At 41.1% G+C, this 22,556-nt stretch overlaps 2 protein-coding genes across 4 annotated transcripts; one reads left to right on the plus strand and one right to left on the minus strand.

Moving 5' to 3' along the window:
- Positions 1–9,308: 9,308 nt before the first annotated feature.
- Positions 9,309–14,273, minus strand: marchf5l (membrane-associated ring finger (C3HC4) 5, like). 3 transcript variants are annotated; one of them, XM_062554743.1, is made up of 7 exons: positions 14,132–14,273; positions 13,420–13,508; positions 12,559–12,761; positions 12,120–12,250; positions 11,606–11,780; positions 9,850–10,016; positions 9,309–9,708 (listed from the first exon to the last, which is right to left on the minus strand). In XM_062554743.1, the coding sequence occupies exons 2-7, from the start codon at positions 13,446–13,448 to the stop codon at positions 9,547–9,549; spliced, it is 867 nt and encodes a 288-aa protein (XP_062410727.1). In that variant the 5' UTR covers positions 13,449–13,508; positions 14,132–14,273; the 3' UTR covers positions 9,309–9,546. The 3 variants fall into 3 exon arrangements, with proteins under 3 accessions (XP_062410727.1, XP_062410725.1, XP_062410726.1); XM_062554741.1 differs by having other exon boundaries at positions 11,606–11,795; XM_062554742.1 differs by having other exon boundaries at positions 11,606–11,795; positions 14,128–14,259.
- Positions 14,274–14,744: 471 nt separating this feature from the next.
- On the plus strand, positions 14,745–20,513 carry actr1b (actin related protein 1B). The gene is made up of 11 exons (XM_062554677.1): positions 14,745–14,924; positions 16,237–16,301; positions 16,419–16,494; positions 16,651–16,776; positions 16,882–17,006; positions 17,099–17,315; positions 17,447–17,539; positions 17,828–18,002; positions 18,137–18,198; positions 18,316–18,356; positions 18,664–20,513. The coding sequence occupies exons 1-11, from the start codon at positions 14,877–14,879 to the stop codon at positions 18,764–18,766; spliced, it is 1,131 nt and encodes a 376-aa protein (XP_062410661.1). The 5' UTR covers positions 14,745–14,876; the 3' UTR covers positions 18,767–20,513.
- The last annotated feature ends 2,043 nt before the right edge of the window (positions 20,514–22,556 follow it).

Here is a 22,556-nt window from a genome sequence, read left to right on the forward strand (position 1 = left end):
TCCAGAGAGAAGATCTCCTCCAGGAAGGCCAGGACGTCCGCCTACAAGCCATTAGACCAGTTAATATTACACTTTTGGAGTCGATCACAGGAAAATGTTCTCTGGGTGTGGTCAGCACAACTTACCCGCAGCATCTGCCAATATTGATCTGCAGCTGGTGACCACCCCTCAAGGGGCAGGAAGGCTCTGACCACTGCAAGCAGCTGGTCAAGGAACCCACCCTGCACCTGCTATAGGTGATATAATAGGGAGAAACAGTGTCAGTTAGGCACCTAAATTCAAAATCACATCACAACAGGCACAGAAATGTAGCGTTGCTTACAGGGACCAGCTGGGGTGGAGCAGCGCCAAGCATGCCAAACAGCACCAACTCAAACACAATGTCAAGGGCGTTGACGTGGTGGATCTGAAACATAAACGTGACATGAATTTTACATCTATTCAAGAGATGTGTCTGTGATATGAGTTTATGATGCTAACATACCCTCGCCTCCAGAAGCTCCACTGGAATGCTCAGGGCATTCTCTGGGTTCTGGAAGTAGGCCACCAGGTCATCAAAGGCCCGTTGAAAGAGATCCGCATCCTACAGGAGTGATAAAGGAGAGAGAATGAGACTCATGATAATGGCGTATGCTCCAACCATCAGGATGGGCATATTATCTGTAACATAGATATAAGATATCTATACACACCCTTCCATTCAGCGTGGCCAGGTTGCGCAGGATCATCTTCACAGCAACGCTGGCATGGTTGCACTGCTGGGCCTCGCTGAGGAGGATCTGATGGAGACAGGACAGGGTTTTGTAAAGGAATTGCTGTCATTATTCACACACACACACACACACACACACACACACACACACACACACACACACACGCACACCTTTCCTGCACAGAAGAGATGAGCTACTCACGGTGAAGGCCTGCCTGAGGGCTGTCAGTCTAGTCGAGAAGTCTGTCAGGCTCCTGGACTGTAAGAAGTTGCTGTCAAAAAGATTTTGTTAAAAAATATATATAGTGCATTTCCAGACATTTTGACTGGACTACCTCGGCAGTCAGTAACCATATGAGGCAAACTCTGCTAAGATTACCTGTTCTCAAGCAAATGCTCACATACCCAAACCTGCATGTGAGAAGAGCTGTAAATGTTATGTAGTTGAAATGATCATTTTAAATCTTGCGTTTTGCTCATTCACATCATATGCGAATGATATCTCTGTGACTAGCACCCCGCGAGCAGTTCAATAGAGATTTTTCTTTCCCGTCAATTGGCCACATAGATAGGTGGGGCAGAAGGATTGCCCTCCCACCCCACCCCATTTTAGATCCGACCATGCATCCAACATGATCTGTTATCCATGTCAATCACAAGATCCTCACTGACTGATTCTCTTCTTAATGAAATGCGTGTTGCTTAGCTAATTTTCATCAGCCAACAGCATCCAAACTCTCAGCATATGGAACTGTCTACAGACATATGAACACATTCAATCTCTTCACTGGACTTTTTTAATTGTATTGCATCTTTTGAATCTTTCTTTAGGGCTGGTGGCATGTGAGAAAATAAATAAAGCATTCAAGTGAAATGCAACAGGATGGTGTTCTTATAAATGTGACTTTTTATGTGACTTGATATGGATGACTGTAATAGAAGATGAGGAAAACAGAAAGGAAGCATTTCTACAGCATGCATTAGTAGGCACATCTGTTCAACACTGCACCATTCTCTCTAGTTTTGAGACTCCCAGTATAAGTGCTCCCTGGTTGTCCAGATGGGACAGCAGTTCCAAACAAAACATGTTTGCACACTGCCAAAAACAGAACAAAATATTTGACAGCAGCACCTGCATAAACTTAACATTCATACTCATGAGAAACTACTGATACATGTCTTTAATAACTTGAAGTTAAAACAGGCTCTCTTTCAGCTTAAGTGCTTTCTGCTTTTGGAAGTATGAGATTCAAACTGTACCATAGGCTAGTTCAGGAGGGCAAAAATCCTTATTGAAGTTTACATAGGATGTCTTCCAGAATACATATTTTAACCACAAGGAAACATAGTTTCAAGTCATGTGGATACAGAAGCTTCAAGTCTTACATCTTGAACCATAATCATAATTGTAGGAATATTCCATGAAGAAATTCTCACTTGATCATCAACAAACTATCAACAATCACAGCACCCCAAGAAAAACCATGAAAGCATCCCAAAACATGACCCCAAAAATTCATATTCTCAGATTGTCTCACCCATTGAAATTTATTTCGAACTGTGACTGCCATCTGGTGGTATTGATGGTGGTATTGTATAGCACAGTTTATAAAATATTTGCCCTTTTCCATGTTTGTCATAGGAAAACGTTTCGGATAATCAAAATAATTTTAATATTAGATAAAGATAACCCACTAAATTAACCAACCGAGAATTTGGTTCAACTTTACTAGACAGCCAGGTATGATTACTAACCCTGTTGAATCTAAACATCTCTTAAATAGAACCTGTCTTGCAATGTGAAGTTGGCTAAAAGGTCTTAAAAAGCAGCACATGATGCTGTGATATTAAGAAATCCAAGAACAGATGTGAATCAAAGTCATTGACATCTATCAGTCTGGAAAGGGTTACAAAGTCATTAGGCTCTGGGTCTCCAACGAACCACGGTGACAGCCATTATCTAAATCAGGGGTGTCGAACTCATTTTCACCGAGGGCCACATCAGCACAGTGGTTGCCCTCAAAGGGCAGATGTAACTTTGATGCACCAGCCACAAAATCTTTAGCATCGGTATAAAACTTCTAAAATCGAGAAGTTGAGAAGAACAAAAGGTCAGCATGACCATCAGTAAAATGAGAGGAGCAAAATCATCCAGTTTTTTGGTTGCTATGTTTTGTAACACTGTCAGTTCCATGCAGTTTGACTTCTCAATGGGGGTCAGGAAGAGGTCATGCCATGGAGGGTTTTTTTTTTTGCTTCTTCTTCTTCTTTTTTTTTTAGTTTAGTTAGTTTAGTTTTTTAGTTTTTAGATTCGAGTATATTCAGCTTTACTGTCATTGCACAAGTGAAATACCAGTAACGAAATGCAATTTTTCCTCTAGGTCAGGGATGGGCAACTGGCGGCCCGCCTCCTCATTCAGTGCGGCCCCTAGATTCATTGGACTTTTTCTCTCCTCTTGATGAGGAAGCGGTCTCTCAACTGCTTCAGCGAAGCCGTCCAACAACATGCCCTTTGGATCCTGTCCCGTCTACTCTCCTGCAGTCTATAGCACCCGCTATTATACCGGCAGTCACACATGTATTTAATACTTCACTCAGTTCTGGAATAGTTCCTTCTTCTTTTAAACAGGCAAGAATTACGCCTTTGCTGAAGAAAAGTACACTTAATTCAACTGATGTGAAGAACTACAGACCTGTCTCCCTTCTTCCTTTCTTGTCAAAGGTTTTGGAGAAAGTGGTCTTCAAGCAAATGTGTGACTTCCTCTATCAGAATAACCTACTAGACCCTATGCAGTCTGGTTTCAAGAGTGGTCATTCTACTGAAACTGCTCTTCTATCTGTGACTGAAGCATTGAGAGTAGCTAAGTCCTCTGCTCAGTCATCAGTGTTAATTCTGTTAGATTTATCTGCAGCCTTTGATACGGTTAACCATGACATTCTCCTTTCTACACTATATGAACTGGGAATTTCTGGGAAAGCTCTTGACTGGTTCAAGTCTTACCTTAAAGGGCGTTCTTTTAGCGTGTCTTGGCAGGGACAGATATCAAAGTCTCATGACCTCACTACAGGAGTCCCCCAAGGATCAGTATTAGGGCCCCTCCTTTTCTCTATTTACACCACTTCTTTAGGTGGGATTATTCGCTCTCATGGATTTGAATATCATTGCTATGCGGACGACACTCAACTTTTCCTATCCTTCCCACCTGAGGACTCTAGTGTTTCCCATCGGATCTCTGCATGCCTGAAGGACATTTCAATCTGGATGAAGGATCAGCACCTTCAGCTTAATCTTTCCAAAACTGAGCTCTTGGTGTTTCCAGCAAAAACAGCTATTCCCCAACAGATCAATATCCAGCTTGATTCATCCTCACTGACTCCAACCAGATCGGCACGTAACTTGGGTGTCATAATTGATGACCAACTTACTTTCTCTGAGCATGTTGCCTCAATTGCAAAGTCATGTCGGTATACCCTGTACAACATTAGGAAGATCAGACCTTATCTGACACAAGATTCCACTCAGCTTCTTGTACAGGCAATGGTTATCTCCAAGCTGGACTACTGTAATTCTCTGTTAGCTGGCCTACCTGCTTGTGTATTAAGACCACTACAGTTGATTCAGAATGCTTCAGCACGACTGGTCTTCAATCAGCCAAAGAGGACACATGTAACCCCTCTCCTAGTTACTCTCCACTGGCTCCCTATAGTAGCCAGAATTAAATTTAAATCTCTCACTCTGGCCTATAGGACACTGACTGGATCTGCTCCCAGCTACTTCAGTTCTTTAATCACGATGTACATTCCCAACCGCCCATTGCGATCTTCTGAGGAGCGTCTGTTATGTCGACCAACCATACATGCTAGGTCAAATTGTAGATCCTATTCTTCAGTGGTTCCATGTTGGTGGAATGAGTTGCCCAGTGCTCTCCGTTCCAGCAACAGCTTTGGATCTTTTAAGAGGGGATATTTATTTAATATGCACTTAGTCCTTTGAGTTTGTGATGTGTTATGGTTTGTATAATAGTATTGTTTTGTTATAATTTGTCTATTGATAGAATTTGAAATTTATTTTGCTATTGTCCTTAAATTTAGCCATACCATGCTTTAGTTATTATTATCATATATAATTAACTGAGTGACTTATTTGATTGCTATTCTCATTTCACTGTTTTATTTCTCATTAGGTTAGTGCTTAAAATTATTGTTCTACTGATAATATTACTATTCTCCCTAGTTTGTAATTGTTCACTGTTAATTTAATTTGTATTGTTATTTATTTGTATGTCGCTTTGGACAAAGGCGTCTGCTAAATAACCATAGCCATAGCCATAGCCATAGCCATAGCCATAGCCATTTACCGCACCCGTCATTGTAATTATACTGTTCACCGATAGATAGCGCTTCCTATGCGAACAATCTAGGGGCCTTGGACCTTTACCGCCGGTGAGGAAGAACAGAAAACTCGATTAAGAAAACCGTAGGGCTACCTTTCACTTTCAGTCTAAATTGGAAGCAGAGTATCTGTTCATAGAATGCCAATTAAGGCAAACCCATTAGTCTAGTTTGCTTAGAAAATATCAGCCATGAAAGATTTCAACTTCAGTCGCCACTACACCTTGCATTAATGTCAGAAGTAGGCCTAGCCTACACCGGAGCTTCTAAGGCCGCTGTCGTAGCCGACCGATGATAACATGGTGAAACTAGAAAAGCACTCAGAGAGCACAAACCTCCGCAAAGCAAACACATAACCGCCTCCTGCATCGAGACATAACCTTCTTGGCGGAGGTAAAAACTTCGAAACGGTATCTTGCATGCAAAAATAGTTCAGAATACTGGGGGGGGTTTCACACGTGTGCATTGCTATCACATCTGATGTAGCCAGTTGCACTGATCACATGGAAGGTAGTTGACGCCTGTCAGTCTCAATGTGTGCATTGTATTGCAGTGTATGCCAATACGCTAAAACTGTCAGCTAAAATCAGACCTTGGGCCATATAAAATGGCATGGCGGGCCAGTAAGAACATCGTACCAACAGTCAAACATGTCGGTGGTCGTGTGGTGGTCTGGGGCTGCTTCAGGGCCTGGGCAACAAAATTAAGGTTTTGGAGTGGCCTAATCAGAGTCCTGCAATCTGATTGGCTGTTGGAATCTTGCAATCTGATTGGCTCCCAGAATCCTGCAATTTGATTGGCTGTTGGAATCCAGCAATCTGATTGGCTCCCAGAATGCTGCAATTTGATTGGCTGCTGGAATCCTGCAATCTGATTGGCTGTGAGAATCCAGCATTCTGATTGGCTCACAGAATCCTGCAATCTGATTGGCTGTGAGAATCCTGCAATCTGATTGGCTCCCAGAATCCTGCAATTTGATTGGCTGCTGGAATCCTGCAATCTGATTGGCCCCCAGAATGCTGAAATTCAGTGTTGTGCACGTTCACACTATTCAGTAACTAGTTCAAAGTTCAGTTCACACACGTGCAAAGTGAACTGTTCACGTTCATAGTTCACCATTTTTAATTTTGAACTAGTTCAAATTCAGTTCATTTGAATGAAAATCTGTTTCTGACGGAATATAGGCTACAGCCACCTGTTGTTCTCATCTAATTGAGAATTGCGTAAATTGGGCTTTATTTCGCTGGGCAGATACATTTCTTTTAGGTCTATGGCAGATACCGACGCCTAATAAATGCGGCCGCGCATTTATTAATAATTAATAATAAATGCGTCAGCTGTGCATGCCTGACGGCAGAAGAGTGTAGTTTTTACACCGGGGGTATGGAGGAGGCTGCCTTGCTGCATTACCTTACCAGATGGATCAGTGACATATTGTAGGGCTCTTTGAACACGTTATGCATCCCTCTATCATCACTGACAAGTGCAGAATCTTTCCGCGATTGCATTCATATAGGCCTAGCAGCGGTTCTGTGTACAATGCATCATGCGTAACGTGATCATGGGTAATGTAGTAAGGTAGTGCAAAGCTGTAGTTTTTAGGAGTGGCGCTCGTGGGCAGTGAGTGTGACAATGACATACTGTTTCTGAATTGCCAGCAGATAGTGTCACTCGACTTCTCAGGACAAAATAAATTCTGTAACATTTAATTGGACATCAACAGTGACGTTCGTCGTTCATTTCCCAAAATCTGAGCGAATTCACGTTCAAATTCATTATTTACAAATGTGTTGCGTTCAGTTCAGAGTTCACAGAAAAATGAGCGTGTTCAATGAACACGTTCTTTTGAACTCGTTCATGCACAACACTGCTGAAATTTGATTGGCTGCTGGAATCCTGCAATCTGATTGGCTCCCAGAATGCTGCAATTTGATTGGCTGCTGGAATCCTGCAATCTGATTGGCTCCCAGATTCCTGCAATTTGATTGGCTGTTGGAATCCAGCAATCTGATTGGCTCCCAGAATCCTGCAATCTGATTGGCTGTTGGAATCCTGCAATCTGATTGGCTGTGAGAATCCAGCAATCTCATTGGCTCTCAGAACCCTGCAATCTGATTGGCTCCCAGAATCCTGCAATTTGATTGGCTGTTGGAATCCTGCAATCTGATTGGCTCCCAGAATCCTGCAATCTGATTGGCTCCCAGAATCCTGCAATTTGATTGGCTGTAAGAATCCAGCAATCTGATTGGCTCCCAGAATCCTGCAATTTGATTGGCTGTTGGAGTCCTGCAATCTGATTGGCTCACAGAATCCTGCAATCTGATTGGCTGTTGGAATCCTGCAATCTGATTGGCTATGAGAATCCAGCAATCTGATTGGCTCCCAGAATCCTGCAATTTGATTGGCTGCTGGAATCCATCAATCTGCTTGGCTTTTGGAATCCTGCAGTCTGGTTGGCTTCCAGAATCCTGTAATTTGATTAACTGTTGGAATCCAGCAGTCTGATTGGCTTTTGGAATCCTGCAATCTGATTGGCTGTTGGAATCCAGCAATCTGATTGGCATCTGATTGCAGGATTCCAATATGACAATCTGGCAGTTTAAACATTTTGAAGTGATCTGTTTTGGGCTGTTAAAAAATGGTAAAAAATGGTAAAAAGTCTTAAACTGCTCAACTCTATGTGCAACAACACTATTGGAAACTACTTCAACACAATGGTATTTGGAATCTTTCATCATGCTGAAGTGTTGGTTTCATTCTCCATGTACTTTGATGTTGAGAACCTTCTCAGATATAAATGATTGTATGGAGATCCAAAACCTTTGTGGTCCCAACTCAAACTGTACCAATAACAATGGAAGCTACAACTGTTGCTGTCAGATAGGATATCAAGAAAGCTCTGTAAATCAGTCCCTAATTGGTAATAACCAGTGCTATGGTAAAAAAAATTCTAAAGGCAGCAAAGTGTCTCATTATATCTGTCTGAAATATTCATTTCAAAAGTGTGTTTTTTCTCCTCCCTTTTTTAGATATGGATGAATGTCTTCTGTTTCCATCAATCTGTGGTCCAAACTCAGTCTGCATCAACACTGTTGGAGACTACAGCTGTACATGCTTGAGTGGATATAGTGTCAACAGTGAAGATCTACCAATAAGTGTTTACAATCAATGTTTGTAATCACTCTAACATATTCTATATTAACATTAAATAGGTCCTTGTTTTAAATTCTGCCTTGACTGTGTATATATATGAAAACTCAAATTATTATTTTGAGTTTTTGGGATCACTCCCAAAATGTAATTGTTTCTTCCTTAGGCCATTTTTGACCTTCCCTGAAAATGTCATCGATATCCATCCATTACTTTTTGAGTTATCTTGCTAACAAGCAGACAGACAGACGCCGGTACCGATGAAAACATAACCTCCTTGGCGGAGGTAAAGATAGAAAAAACAACAATTCAAAGGAAAAAGAAAAGAAATGCAGGCAATTTCCAATATAGGGACCATAAATAGGATACTTAGCAAATGGCAGTATGACCAAGCAATCAAACAGTTATGAACTATTCATGTGAGCACTGTTGTTTAGACTTTAGCCATTGTTTGCTTAACGACTCAATCCAATTGTTTTAGATATAGATGAATGCCTTCAGACCCCGTCAGTCTGCAGTCCAAACTCAGTCTGCAACAACACCATTGGAGACTACACCTGCACGTGCTGGAGTGGATACCAAGTTTCAAACATTAGTAAAGGGATAAGTGCAAGTAATCCTTAGGTGAGTTACAGTAAAAATAAATGCATCTATTTTCAATGTATTTGTATGATAAATGAAATTATAATTTAAAAGCTGTATTTTGTGTTCTCGCTGTTTGTGTACTCACACGTTATCTTTTATTAAAATTAGTTGCATGATCTAAAATATTTAAGCATAGCAAATATGCAAAAATAGAAGAAATCAAGAAGAGGGCAAATACTTTTTCACAGCATTGCATTTTTGAGTAATGTGTAGACTCGACTAATCTCACATTTTTCAGAGTGAGCATATGATAGAAAATAATTTCATAAAATGACTACTCTGGAGTAAGTTTTTGCGTTAAGAGAGTGAGTTGAATTGCTTTAATTGCGAGACAGTAATGTGACATGTGATGTCATGAATTCAGCATGCACAGAAAACTGTGTGGAAATTATGAGACAAAAAGGCACTCAACAATCATATAAGTTTATTAAATGAAATCTCAAAATAAAATCAAATAATCTACTATCTCTACAGTCTACATAAATGGCCATAGGCAACAATTTCTGATGGGCTTTTACAATGAATAATAATAATGTTACTGCAACTGAAACAGTTCCATGATTGCTTCTGTTTATGATGGTTATGGAGTTTTTACAGTAGAACCCAGGGAAACAGATGGAGACTGCAGTGAAGAGGCCTTCTTGTCTCTACTCGTTTCCACTGTCCTCATTGTCTTCCTCGCTGTGATCATCTGCCCGCTCCTCCCGAGCAGGGTAGTCAAGGATGTGACGGTTGGCCTGGATGAGGTACTGCTGTTGTTTGAAATACACCTTCAGCATCCCTTTAATCACAACAAAGGCAATGCCTCCCTGTAGGCAAGAGCATTGACAGCTTCAGAACCTGGGCGTCAAAAGCACAACAAAAACCCTGACAGGCCGACAGCTAGACAGACAGACAGATAGACAGCCTGGGGAAATGGCATGACATGTCTCCCTCCCCCCTCTACTCACTAGGATTGTGCGCTGGAGGTTGGAGGTGACCCTGCGGAACATGAGCCTGCCCACCAGGTTGGCGATGGAGGGGAAGATGAGGGCTCCACACAGGGTGCGCGACACGGACACATGGTCTCCTCCGTAGCCCCCATCTGCTGGCATACGGGGCAGAGTCCGCCCGAGACCTGCATACACACACAAAGGTACATTAGAGATGTGAAAACAAAACACATACCACAGGGCTTCCTGAGGAGAGTGGACAGGAGCAAGACCAATGTACCAATAGCAAGTAATATGGACCAATTAATAGTTCTGTTGACATAACGGTCAACCCTTTCAAACCATGATTTCCAAAACTGTCCATATGCTACTACAGGCAACTGCAAAGCCATTTTAAAAATGACCTTACTGTCAGTCAGAAAATAAATGCCTATTTTAAGCACCAGAGGCCTAGTCTGGTTTTCACCATACTAAGCTCAATCTTTTAAGATTGAACATTAGTCTGGGGAGGCTGCACTTTGATTCTACTGCAAAAGAGGCGTGATCAATGGGCATCGTTCAAATGACTCCGTACGCAATTGCCACGAGCGGGGCTAGTTGGTATATTAAACGTTTAGCCTACCAAAGCCGCAAACACGTCCTTCTGCTGTATGAACTGTTCCAGGGCAAGTTTTTGTTCTGTTTTAAAAGAAAACTTGCCTTTAACATCTTCCAAAACAGAAGCGACAGCGGCTGCTGCTTTCGTTTCATTACTGCTTATTTCGTTATCGTCACGTCACCGGCCAATAGCGTGCCAGGACTAGGGTATGGCCATTTCTGATCGGAGCCAAAGGTTCTGGCAGTAAGCAGAGGATCTAGATCTGCTGGTTTCCAGCCTGAGCTGCCGGGCGAAATTCAAACTCCCCAGGGTTCACCCAGCCTACCAGAGGCCTGCTATTAATCTTCTATTCATCAGACTGTTTAGAGATGTCTAGGTACACCATCACATTAGACGTGGTCCTTCATTAAGTCGACACTTTCTTTCCATATTTTACATAGATTTTTCAGTTGGCAGTCATCAATCAGCCGACTTTGACTGAAACTCTGCTATATTCCACACCCACTTCTTTGAAGAAAATAGATCAATATCTATATTCAGCCTTTCAATGAGAACAGTCTAATGCCTACAATTTGTCTTTCCATTTGATCTATTACTGTTGTCTCGGAATTGATGCCATTGAATGACCCTGCTCCTTACACAATAGGAAAACACTGCCTAATTGGAACTAGGTCTTCCTATGAGTCTTGCTTTGAGTTAGTTCAGTTTATATGCTTGTCTATACTTGTAGCTCACCTCAAGACAATGCATACATGAATATGTTACATTTGTCACCCTGTGATACAACAAAGTAAAAAAAAAAACATGTAAGTATTATAAGTTATTATACGGCTCTTCAGAGTGCTGCAGAAAGTTCTATTCAGATGAATGGAACTTCTCAGCCTTCGAAGGTTGGGACAATGTATTGTCCACTGGTCATTATCGGAAAATAAGTCCCAACAGGGAAAACAAGACCCCAATGTAAAGTGGAGGCAGCATTCATTATGTTATCCCTTACGTATAAAACAAAGTCCTCGGGTCACCCATGAAAAATGAATATGGACAGAATGATCATGCAAACAATAGCACAACAATAGAAATATCCATATACTTGACTACTCATACTATTATACTAAAGCTGTATAAACTCTGTATAGATCTTTCATTGACTTGGTGCATTGTTGAGTGAAGCCATACCAGGGACAAGGCCATTAAGCTTGGCAGAGTGTCGCTGCCAGAGCCGCACCACATAGTCCTCCCAGCGAATCATCTTCCCTAGGACCAGCATGACTGGAATGGTGGGCAAACCCATGAGCAGGAACAGCGGGTCGGCACGCTCCATCACGTCCAAGCCCTTTTTATGGCCTACTACCTGCAGAGCAAAAAGCTGAAAAGTCTCAGAGAGGTTACATTTACATTACATTGCGTTAAGTCATGTAGCTGATGCTTTTTTTAATCCAAACTGACTATCAAGGTACAATGTGACAAGGACATGTTAGTTTAGCCATAAATACTACTGGCATATAATCGAGAGACAGTTCCAGAAGAGAGATAGTCAAGTTTAGATTAAGCATGTTCAGTTGTTGGAAGAGCTAGGAGGGAAGATACTCTCTCTGATGCGCTGGGTCTTCAAACATTTGATTCCAGGTATACAGAAGACAGCAAAAGCAGACAAGCAAACACACAATCATCGAGACATGCGCACATGTACCTGCATCACAGTGACAGCTCCATAGGTGACGGCTGACCAGTAGACGGTGCCAACCACCACGCCTGCAGCGGCAAATGGACTGGCTCTGGACAGAGCTCTGTCAGCCTGCTGCAGGAAGTACACTAATGGGCCTACGGAAAACAAAAACAGATGCCAAACTTATTGGCGACCTGCTGCAAGCACAGAAGCACATTTACAAACAAATGAATACTAATACTGTTTTTTCAGTGTTTCTAAATAAAAGTACCTTCATTATTTCAATGTCAAAGTCAATGTCAATTTATTTGTATAGCACATTTAAAAAACAACAACAGTTGACCAAAGTGCTGTAAAACAAACAGACAGACAAACAAGAAACATAAAACAAAAGATGCTAGACGGAGCGGCGTAGTCGCCAGCCAAATGCACTGCCCAAATATAATTAACTTGACATACGTACCCATTTTGGGAAAGACAATGCGGTACTCAGTGCCACACTGTGGACAGCTGACAGCACCACCGCCATTGCCCTTCTGCTTCTCATCCAGCCAGCGCTGCAGACAGTTCTGATGGATCCACTTGGTGCAGCCTCTACACCGACAGGGGCTCACCCACTCTGCCACCCGGTCCTCCCGCTCTGTGGCAAAGCATACCCAGCAGTGCCTGCAGGTGGAATGGGAAGACTGGGTTATTCAGCCAAAGGCAAGTGGACAAGCGCTCAATGCTGTCAATAGTGGTCAATACAAAAACTGAAAAAGAGAAGAAACAATAACTAAAAAAATATATTTTTTAAAAAAGTTCAGTATATAAAAATCATGTAAACAAGAGTGATTATTACCTCCGCCAAGGAGGTTATATTTTCAGTGCCATTTCTTTGCAGGACTACGCAAAAACTACTGGGCCGACATTCATGGAACTTTGTGGAGGGGTAGCTTGGGTGAAGGAAGAACCCATTACATTTTAGAACAGAATCATTCATTATTTATATTAACATCGGGAGATAATCCCAGCGCATTTGTTTTTTTGTTGTTGTTGTTGTTTTTGCGGAGGTCTGCACTCTTCCCTCTAAGTTTCCCTCTAGTTTTCTATATAAAATACAATTTTATTGCCACCACCAACACCACCACGACCAACACGACTGGACTACCAACACCTAGGTCAACTTTACAACTACTACAAGGCTGGTACTACTATTACTACTACTGCTATATACCACTACTAAAAACAATGTTCTTTGCTATATTTAAACATGTATTTTTCATACATCCTTTAACAATATTGTGATACATATCTTCACACGAGGGGTTGTGCAATATCTTACTTCTCTGGGGGTTCCTCTGTACAGGCCATATTGTGTCAGCTTGGGTGTTTGGGTTGACACATGAGTCAGTCAGCTTAAGCTTTACTCGTCTGAGGAGAAATAAAAACACATCCTAGTGATCCAACTATTCCAGAGCTAACTTTAGGCAACACTAATATTGTTGAATGTCTTCATTAAGGGTATGACTAGCCTATAGCTGCTAGAACCATCAGCAAAATTCTCGTTAAATGTCGACTTAGGCATGTATCAAGCCTAAAGTAACGTACATTTAATAATGTTGGGTCCATTAGGATATGAGTCTAACATAACAGTTGAAATTGATGGCAACTAATTGATTGAATTATTATTGGACGTCTAATTTCTGTAAGTATAAAAAAAAATAGTTGATTACACATGAACTTTCTCTCTAACATTGCTAACGTTAGATAATGCTATCGATACATAGTTCCTTTCCTGAGCTTGTGACAGCCATCTGTACACAAAATGTCGATATAATTACATTCAGCTTAGGTTACAAAGTCTGAAATGGAAGGTGACATAATTTTATTGCTAAAGACTGCTTGACAGCCCATTTGACAGACAGCAGACAACTAGCCAGCTAATGTTTACCAGCGAATGGCCCAAATTGAAAGGTTTGTCAATCTGCCCTTCAGTATATTGCTACAACCAAAGGTTGATTCAGCGACTAATAAAGGATGTTAGTGCTACCTACGAGCAGTACGTGTCCTCAGAGCGATGTTGTTTATAAAGATTAATTTTAAGCACATCGAAGTAAACCGATCCTTTGACTTGTCAACTTGTTCATAACGTTACCAGAGCTGACGTTACACCACTGCAAACAGTTTTGTTTCCGGTTTAGCACTCTCTTAAAGGAGAAGCAGCCCGTTTTGTTTGCTGGTGGTATCAGCCAATTTATCGTTTTCTAGTCCAGTCCAAGATCCAATGATAACCACCAATACATTATTAATAAGCTAACTATTCTTAGGCAGAGAATGTCTAACGTTAGAGGTCGAAAAGGCCGCAGGTGCATTTTGATTTGTGGGCCATAAGTAGATGGGGATCTTTATAATAACAATAATAATTGTTATTATTATAATCATTATTATTATCAATAATATTATTGTTGTATATTGTGCCTTCTTATTTTTACCACAGACAGACAGTCAAATTTATGATTTTAAAAACGCACAGAAACATCATCTATCTCTGCCCACCCGATGATTGGTGCTCCACAGTGAGGATTATTTTCTAGCAAGCCGATTGGGTGTGTTGACTGTCTGTCAACCCTGGTTCGCCTACCTTTGCTATTCGCTTGTAGTTAGGTTGACAACACAGCCAGACAGCCGCTGGCCGCTAGCCCGAGTCCAACAGAGTTGGCGACATTTTCATGAATAAAACCGTTAATCTGGTTGAGCATACAACGTTCACCGAGGAATATACAAACCAGTTGGACTATCATGGAGTCTTATGACATTATAGCTAACCAGCCGGTTGTGATTGATAATGTAAGTATGATGTCACCCATCCACACCCTTACTAGCAACCGAAGTAGCCGAGGCTAGCATGCTGAATAACCATTGTATTGTGTCGATCATTGTTTCAAAAAAGCAAGGATAGGATACCATGCTAGTTCACTAAATCATCGTTACTGGACGTGTGGAGTGTGTGCATCGACAATAATTAGTAATGTGTCCTGCCATTTGAAATCGGCTTAATCAACAATTACGTTCTCTTGTAGTTCCATGTCATCCGGCGTATGGTATTTGTTCGAGGAAAGCCGTTAGCTTGCTAAGCCAACTAGCCAAACTGTGACAGGCGCTTTTTTTGCAGGCTAGTTAACATATTTAGGTATCTGACTGGTGTAGTGGGGAGCATTGCCCTTTTCTGCAAACGAGCCGGTTGTCATTATAGTCTTAACAATCAGTAGTCAACTGTTAACATCGGCATAAAACGTTATATAACGTAATAGCATCAACGATTCTGCAGTGGTGTGAAGGAACAGTGGGTGTTTTCTCAGTAGCTGGGACATTAGCCTCCTGCAGCTAATATGAACTGGATAGCTTACGTTAACGTCAGCAAGCAAGCCGACTAGCCTAGTGCTTTTCTGTAGCCTTCCAGCTAACAGTGATTATCATACTGTTATTGTTGCTAGCTAAAATGGCTAGCAAGTCCTTAGCTGTCTGAACCCCGCCTTGCCAGTCAGGCGTTTGTCTGTCTTGGTTAAAGCCAAGATACAAGTCACATTCCCTCTTGTCAAAGAACTGCATAACATTAGAGTCATCTTGCAAATATAACATTTAGTACACAATTTTGTCAAATGAATTCGATATCTGATCAAATCAGCTCGCCCAGATGGATGCTCTTCTGTTCTGTGACATTTTAATATAGGCCTGTATCTTTTCTGTCATGTATCCTTTGAAGAAATAGGCAAAGAAATAGTATGTTGCAGGGTCACTATGATCAAACTTTTCTGCAAAACAAGTGTTATTTTCCCTCGTTTGGAAGATTTAATTGAACACCGTTTCTCGTGCAGAAAATTAAGAAGTTAAACGCGTCAAAATAATCTTAGTTTTCTATTTTTGTCAGTCGGAGAAAGCAACCAGGTCTGTTGCCATTTGACCAGGCAAAGGCGTTGTGTGTACTCTTTCCTCAGGCTCTGTCTCATGACTTGAATGTGAGAGGGGAGTGCTTGATGGCTTAAAGAGTCCAAGTGTGTTAACTCAAGAGGATATCTGCTGCACAGTGACTTCCTTTCAGCTTGCTTTTTGTCACATCCCAGTCCTGTGCTTCCCCTGAATTCTTATTCTGTTTTTACAGGGCTCTGGTGTCGTCAAAGCTGGCTTTGCAGGAGACCAGATCCCCAAATACTGCTTCCCAAATTAGTAAGTTATATGCATATTATGCACACAGTGTTGTTAGCCAGGGTCTATTATATAATCGCTCTCTCTCTCCTGCCCTCACACAACATAACGTTTCTGCTCTTTCTTGTTTAAATCCAGTGTGGGACGTCCAAAGCATGTTCGAGTTATGGCTGGTGCCCTGGAAGGGGATATATTTATCGGACCTAAAGCTGAGGTAACTGTACTGAATCCTACTGAATAGCTGATCTGTATTATCACTACCTAATTGTATGCATTCCTAATTGTGTGCATTCCAGTCATGTTAGTGAGTATGGTAGCCACTGATGTTTGTGCAGAAAATAAGGTGACCCTTAATTGTGTGATATTACAGGAGCACAGAGGTTTGTTGTCTGTGCGATATCCTATGGAGCATGGCATTGTGAAGGACTGGAATGACATGGAGCGCATCTGGCAATATGTCTACTCCAAGGAGCAATTGCAGACCTTCTCTGAAGAGGTTTGGATTTCAGAATGTCTCAATGTCTACAGATTTGTCTATCACTATATCCTGTGCTTATTGGAAGGTGGTGATGATGCTGTTGCTTTTAACCTACTTTCTTAGCATCCTGTACTGCTTACTGAGGCACCGCTGAACCCCAGCAAAAACCGTGAGCGCGCAGCTGAGGTGTTCTTCGAGACCTTCAATGTTCCAGCCCTTTTCATCTCTATGCAGGCAGTTCTTAGCTTGTGAGTAATGTTTCTAAAAGAATTATATATTGTATTATTCAACCGTTAAGTAGTTACATTTTCATTTGTTAAATTCATGCTGATTTTTATAGGTATGCCACAGGCCGTACAACTGGTGTGGTGTTAGATGCAGGGGATGGAGTGACACATGCTGTGCCCATTTATGAGGGTTTTGCTATCCCGCATTCCATCATGCGGGTAGATATCGCTGGGCGTGATGTCTCCCGCTATCTGCGTCTGCTCCTGCGCAAGGAAGGTTATGACTTCCACACCTCAGCTGAGTTTGAGGTGGTGCGCACCATCAAAGAGGTACAGAAGACCTTTGCCAGCTGTGTATTTGTCCTATCGATTTTCTTCCACATGAATTTTGAGTTTCTTAACAGCTTCTAAAAGAGTGTGTTATATATATATATTTAAAAAATGCACGTTTGTGATTGCAGAGAGCTTGTTACCTGTCCCTGAACCCCCAGAAGGATGAAACACTTGAGACAGAGAAAGCACAATATACCCTTCCTGATGGGAGCACTTTGGATGTGAGTAATGGTGTCTTTGTCATCTTTTGGTAACGATTGATCAATTGATTTGGCAGCACTCTTCAGCACTTCTTGTAATTTAATTGTAATTTATTAAGAGAAAAACCCCTTGAGATGTGACCTTTCATTTTCAAGGAGGCCTCAAGAAAAACATACATGACAAACATACATTTATACTGAGAGACAAAAGCTCTCCCCTTACACCAAAACCACCCACTGTTTTTTACATCTTAAAAATGACACTATAATGTCATGGATCAGAACTCTAATCTGTTCTGTTTTTTCCAGATTGGGCCTGCACGGTTCCGTGCTCCTGAGCTCCTGTTCCGACCCGACCTGATTGGAGATGAAAGTGAGGGCATCCATGAAGTGCTGGCATTTGCTATCCAGAAATCAGACATGGACCTGAGACGCACACTCTTTTCCAACATAGTCCTGTCTGGAGGTTCAACACTCCTGAAAGGTAAATAACTCAGCTCTGACAATTTGAGCACATGCCGATAAGTAGGTTTTTAGTCATATTCAATCAACATCTATTATGTATAAGTAGCCTCTTGGTGTAATTATGGCCATTTATTTTCTCTCTTGTTTCAACAGGTTTTGGGGACCGGTTGTTGAGTGAGGTGAAAAAGCTTGCACCCAAAGATGTTAAAATAAAGGTAAAGTAACTCAATTGAGAAGGTTACTTGTAACTGCTTTATGCAATGATCAATGGCAACTGTATTTTGTGTGTTTTATCTTTTGGTTCTTAATGTGAACTAATGTGTTTACAACAGATTTCTGCGCCACAGGAGAGACTGTATTCCACATGGATAGGGTAAGATTCCATGTGTATCCCCACTTGTCAAGGGGTCTAATTTTATGGTGTTTGCCATGATTCACCGTGGATTTTGTCGCAGTTGAAAATGACAGTTAAAGCCACTGGCTTTGTGTAATATCCTCTGTAGTTTATGGCTCATATACTGTATTTCCCAATGGGAGGAGGTGTTATTTATTTGCAAGATAAAGTAAAGTACTTACACTGCAAGTACATGTTGGGAGTGGCAAGATGACACATGTATCTGCATTGCACATAAAAGCTCATATGACAGACAATCTAATATTGTGCTGTTTCTTTTCTTCAGGGGATCCATCCTTGCTTCATTGGATACTTTCAAGAAAATGTGGGTGTCCAAGAAGGAGTATGAAGAAGACCGTGCCCGTGCCATCCATAGGAAGACCTTTTAATGTGGAAAAATTGCACTAAGTCCCCAGCTACCCCTCATGCCTATAGTTTCACCCCCCACTCCACCCCACCCCACCCTCCATCCTAGCTTTAAACTCCCAGACTCTCCCCCTCTTGTCCTTCTGGTCGGGGAGTTTGCTGGACCCCTCATCGCAGCTAGGCATGCCTTCTGTTGCCCCATCTCTGACCCCTCTTATTGGGACTCCTGCCAGGACTGGGAAAAGGATATGGGCAGGCATTGCATTCTCAGACAGGTCTGCACCCCATCCACGACCATCAAACTTAAGAAAAAAGGCTTTCAAGGGGCATCAGTGAATATTGGTAACTGTTTTTGTTTTGTCCATTTATCAAAGGGCAGTGCTTATGCGTTACGCAAAAGGTATTTATTACACACTATTTACTGTGCCCTGTGAGATAGGATCATATCATCCAGTCTAATGAACATGAAGGCAAATATTTTATGCTCTTATTATAATTTCATTCCAAAATATAGAGGATTCTCAGTGTATCCTTCCCCAGTCATCAGTTTGATGACACCCTGTGGATGTCGAAAGTAGAAATCAGTTTAAATTTGTCTTTTCTCTTTGCTTGTCAAAATGGTTACTGTGCGCGAACAATGAGAAATCTGCAGTAAGAAACAATTGTTTACCACTGCTCCAGTTTTCTGTAAAGGACACTATTGAGGCTATGTGGTCTTGTGTCTCTCCATGTTTCTCTCTTTGACTGTATCAAGGCTGATACCACTCCAGTTGAGAACATCTGAATAGCATGAGAAGAGAAATAACATAGTTGGTAGGTAGCGTTGACTCTTCTAGAAACTTGAGCAGATGTACTGTCTACCATAGCAGAGCATGCTGTTGTAAAAGTTTGAACTTGTAATGGTTTCACCTCAGTGATGCACTGATGGTTTTAAGGTGTCCCAGAATTGGGTATATGAAGATTCTCATGTATTAGATGTCAGCAACTCAGACTGAGCAATCGGCGATAAAAAGGATGAACCATGAAATTATCCATTTTTTTTGTCTGAATGTTCAAATATTGGCATAGTTGGCAACAACAACTGGCCACAATGCTCCACTGGGCTTTAAGATTATCTTTTAGAGAATTCAACCTTATTTTCTCATTTGTGATTGGTCACCCCCCTCATCATTGGCTTGATGTGAGATTGAAATTGTCAAACTGCCTTTGAATGGTTATTACAGTGTTTCCATATTTTACTTGTCCACTCGCATCCTTTACAGTAGGCCCAGTCAGGGTTGTATGACCACATGTTCACTGTTCACTGAATTCATCACTGAAACACACGTGCAGAAGATGGAATCACACTAAGAAGACAGTTGACGTGCTGTAAGGTGGTGCACCATGTTGGAAGTATGCGGAAGCACAATGTAGTGAGTTTCCAATTCAGTGTCTGAGCCCTGCTCAGGCTTGGGTAAAAAAAATAAAATGTTTGGCAGATGTGGGTTGCTTTCCGTTGGGGTGCAGCAGAAGGTTATTTACAGTCCCATTCTGTCCGATAATTAGATTCGCCTTACTCTGGTGTCTGCATTGGAACATCAGAAAATGCTTTGTTGTTTTTTTAAAAAGGTAAACTGTTCATCAGCCTTGTGTACAGTGGATTGCTATTCAAAAAAGAGAAAAAAAAGTCACAAAAGGACTAAAATGTACAAAACTGTTTCTTCAACTGTTGCTTTTACTTTTCATTTTGTAAATTCAATATAATAAATAAATTAATGACTGCTGTCTGAATTAATCTGTACTGTCTTCCATGGACAAGAGACATCTGTAAATGGCGTGACAGACCAATTGATTATCTCGAATTTACTTAAATGTATATCTCCTTTTACATAGATTATCACAATACGCGGTTGAATTTGTAGGTTGGCGTGTTGAAATAAATGAGTTTAAAAAAACATAATGCTAAGAAACCTATGACATTGCAATCAATTGCTTAATCTCAAATCTTAACAAAATAATGAATGAAAACTATTTAGTAGCAGAACTTTTTTCCCTTTTTGAGTGACTAGCGTGAGAGATTTTTTTGAATTGCCTTTCACCTGCACAGGTTAGCAGTGTTCACAGTCCAATTAATACAAGCAAGTATAACATTTTTTTATGTAACTGAATATCTTTACAAACCTAACATTCACTTCATTCACTTGGTGTCATGTCAAGGTGAGACAAAAGCACTTTCCCAACTTGCTACCTATACTCTTCAATATGCCGTTTTGTGCAACATTACCCACAAAATGAGTAAAACACTTTTCATCGCTTGACACGTATTGCCAACTTGATATTTTTCGGTGTCAACTGTGCTGTAGCTTACAAATTATGTGTATACTGTATCTGCAAGTAGTACATGCACATGCCAAACAGGCTCTCTGCTACCAATGAACATCCTCCTGCATGCCTGTATGAAATGCATGACGTGTGCATAACATGTCACACAGCTGTTTCAATTAAGTGTGTCAGCCCACGTAAAAATCAGATTTTTGTTAGGTCACATCATGTAAACCCTTGCACCTAAATGTTCAATCAGAATGATTTCAGTCAGAATGAAAGATTGTTCATGTAAATGTTTAAATAAATAAATGTTTGAAAAAATTGGATCAAGCCATGATATTTGCTTTTTGCAATATTTAATGATGATAATTTGCAGAACACTAGTTTCCAACAATTGGAGAGCATATAACGGAATTGGATGTAAATAACCTCCTGTATCAGTAAAAACAATGGCCAATCTTGTGGCGTTTGTTCTTTGTTGCCGAAGAAGTCGAAACACTGTTTTATTTTATTTTTCAGGGATGCTGAAATTAATTGCTTGAGCACCCCTATAAATAAGAAAAAGTCGACAATTGCTACTGAAGTTGTTCCATAGGTGTGACCAAAGGTGAGCAAGTTGACTGCAGGCCACTTGTTCCCTCAACATCTTGGTCATGTGATATGGTGACATCCTGGTGGCATCCTGCCAAAGTTGGACAACATTTCTAACCAGCATGCATTGATGCATTGTGATCATGATTCATGTTGCATTCTGGCATCTGGGAATAATGAGAATTCCCCCAGTAATGATGTCCTTCCAACTACAAGCACTACCTGCTTTGCAATCAGAATGTGGGAAAGGCACTGCAAGATTGAAGCATGCACATTAATAATAAATAAAGAAACTTGCGCAAAAACAATATACCTCGAGGTGCTTGTGAAAGAAGGAAATGCTGCTCTCAAGTGTCAAGTTACATGAAAATTCACAAGGGCTACAATTGAAGCAAGTTCCCTGTTTTCCCACACTGAGGAAGTGGCATTCACATGAACCTTTCCACTGAGAAAAATGTTTCGCAGATTATTCCCAGAAACCATGAATTCACCATCCCTTACTGAAAAGTGATGTATATGGTATGCAAGCCTACTTCTGATGTTCAATAATGCCTCTAGCCTACCCTCAATGTAACAATATGTAGCCTAATACCTCTTCATAGGCTAAGGTCACTGTTATGAATGATGAATTATGAATGATGAATTATGAATTATTTCCAATAGGCTATATTACACAAGAGTATTGTATATTGAGTATATCCCAAAATGTTATAAGATTCCATAGCCTTTTTTTTTTTTAATTAGGCCTATTATTCAGCATGCATCGCGTTCAGCCAGCTGCGCAGCGCTTCATGAAGTTGAATGAGTCTGTGCCTATCTAGGAACAGAACAGCAGCAGCAGCTAGGAGGGCGAAAATATCTGCGCAGTCGTGATCGCTGTGAACACGTCCTTTTTGTGTTTCGTTCAGTTGCTGGTGT

The sequence above is a fragment of the Sardina pilchardus genome, chromosome 14, assembly GCF_963854185.1.
Source record: "Sardina pilchardus chromosome 14, fSarPil1.1, whole genome shotgun sequence".
Lineage (NCBI taxonomy): Eukaryota > Metazoa > Chordata > Actinopteri > Clupeiformes > Clupeidae > Sardina > Sardina pilchardus.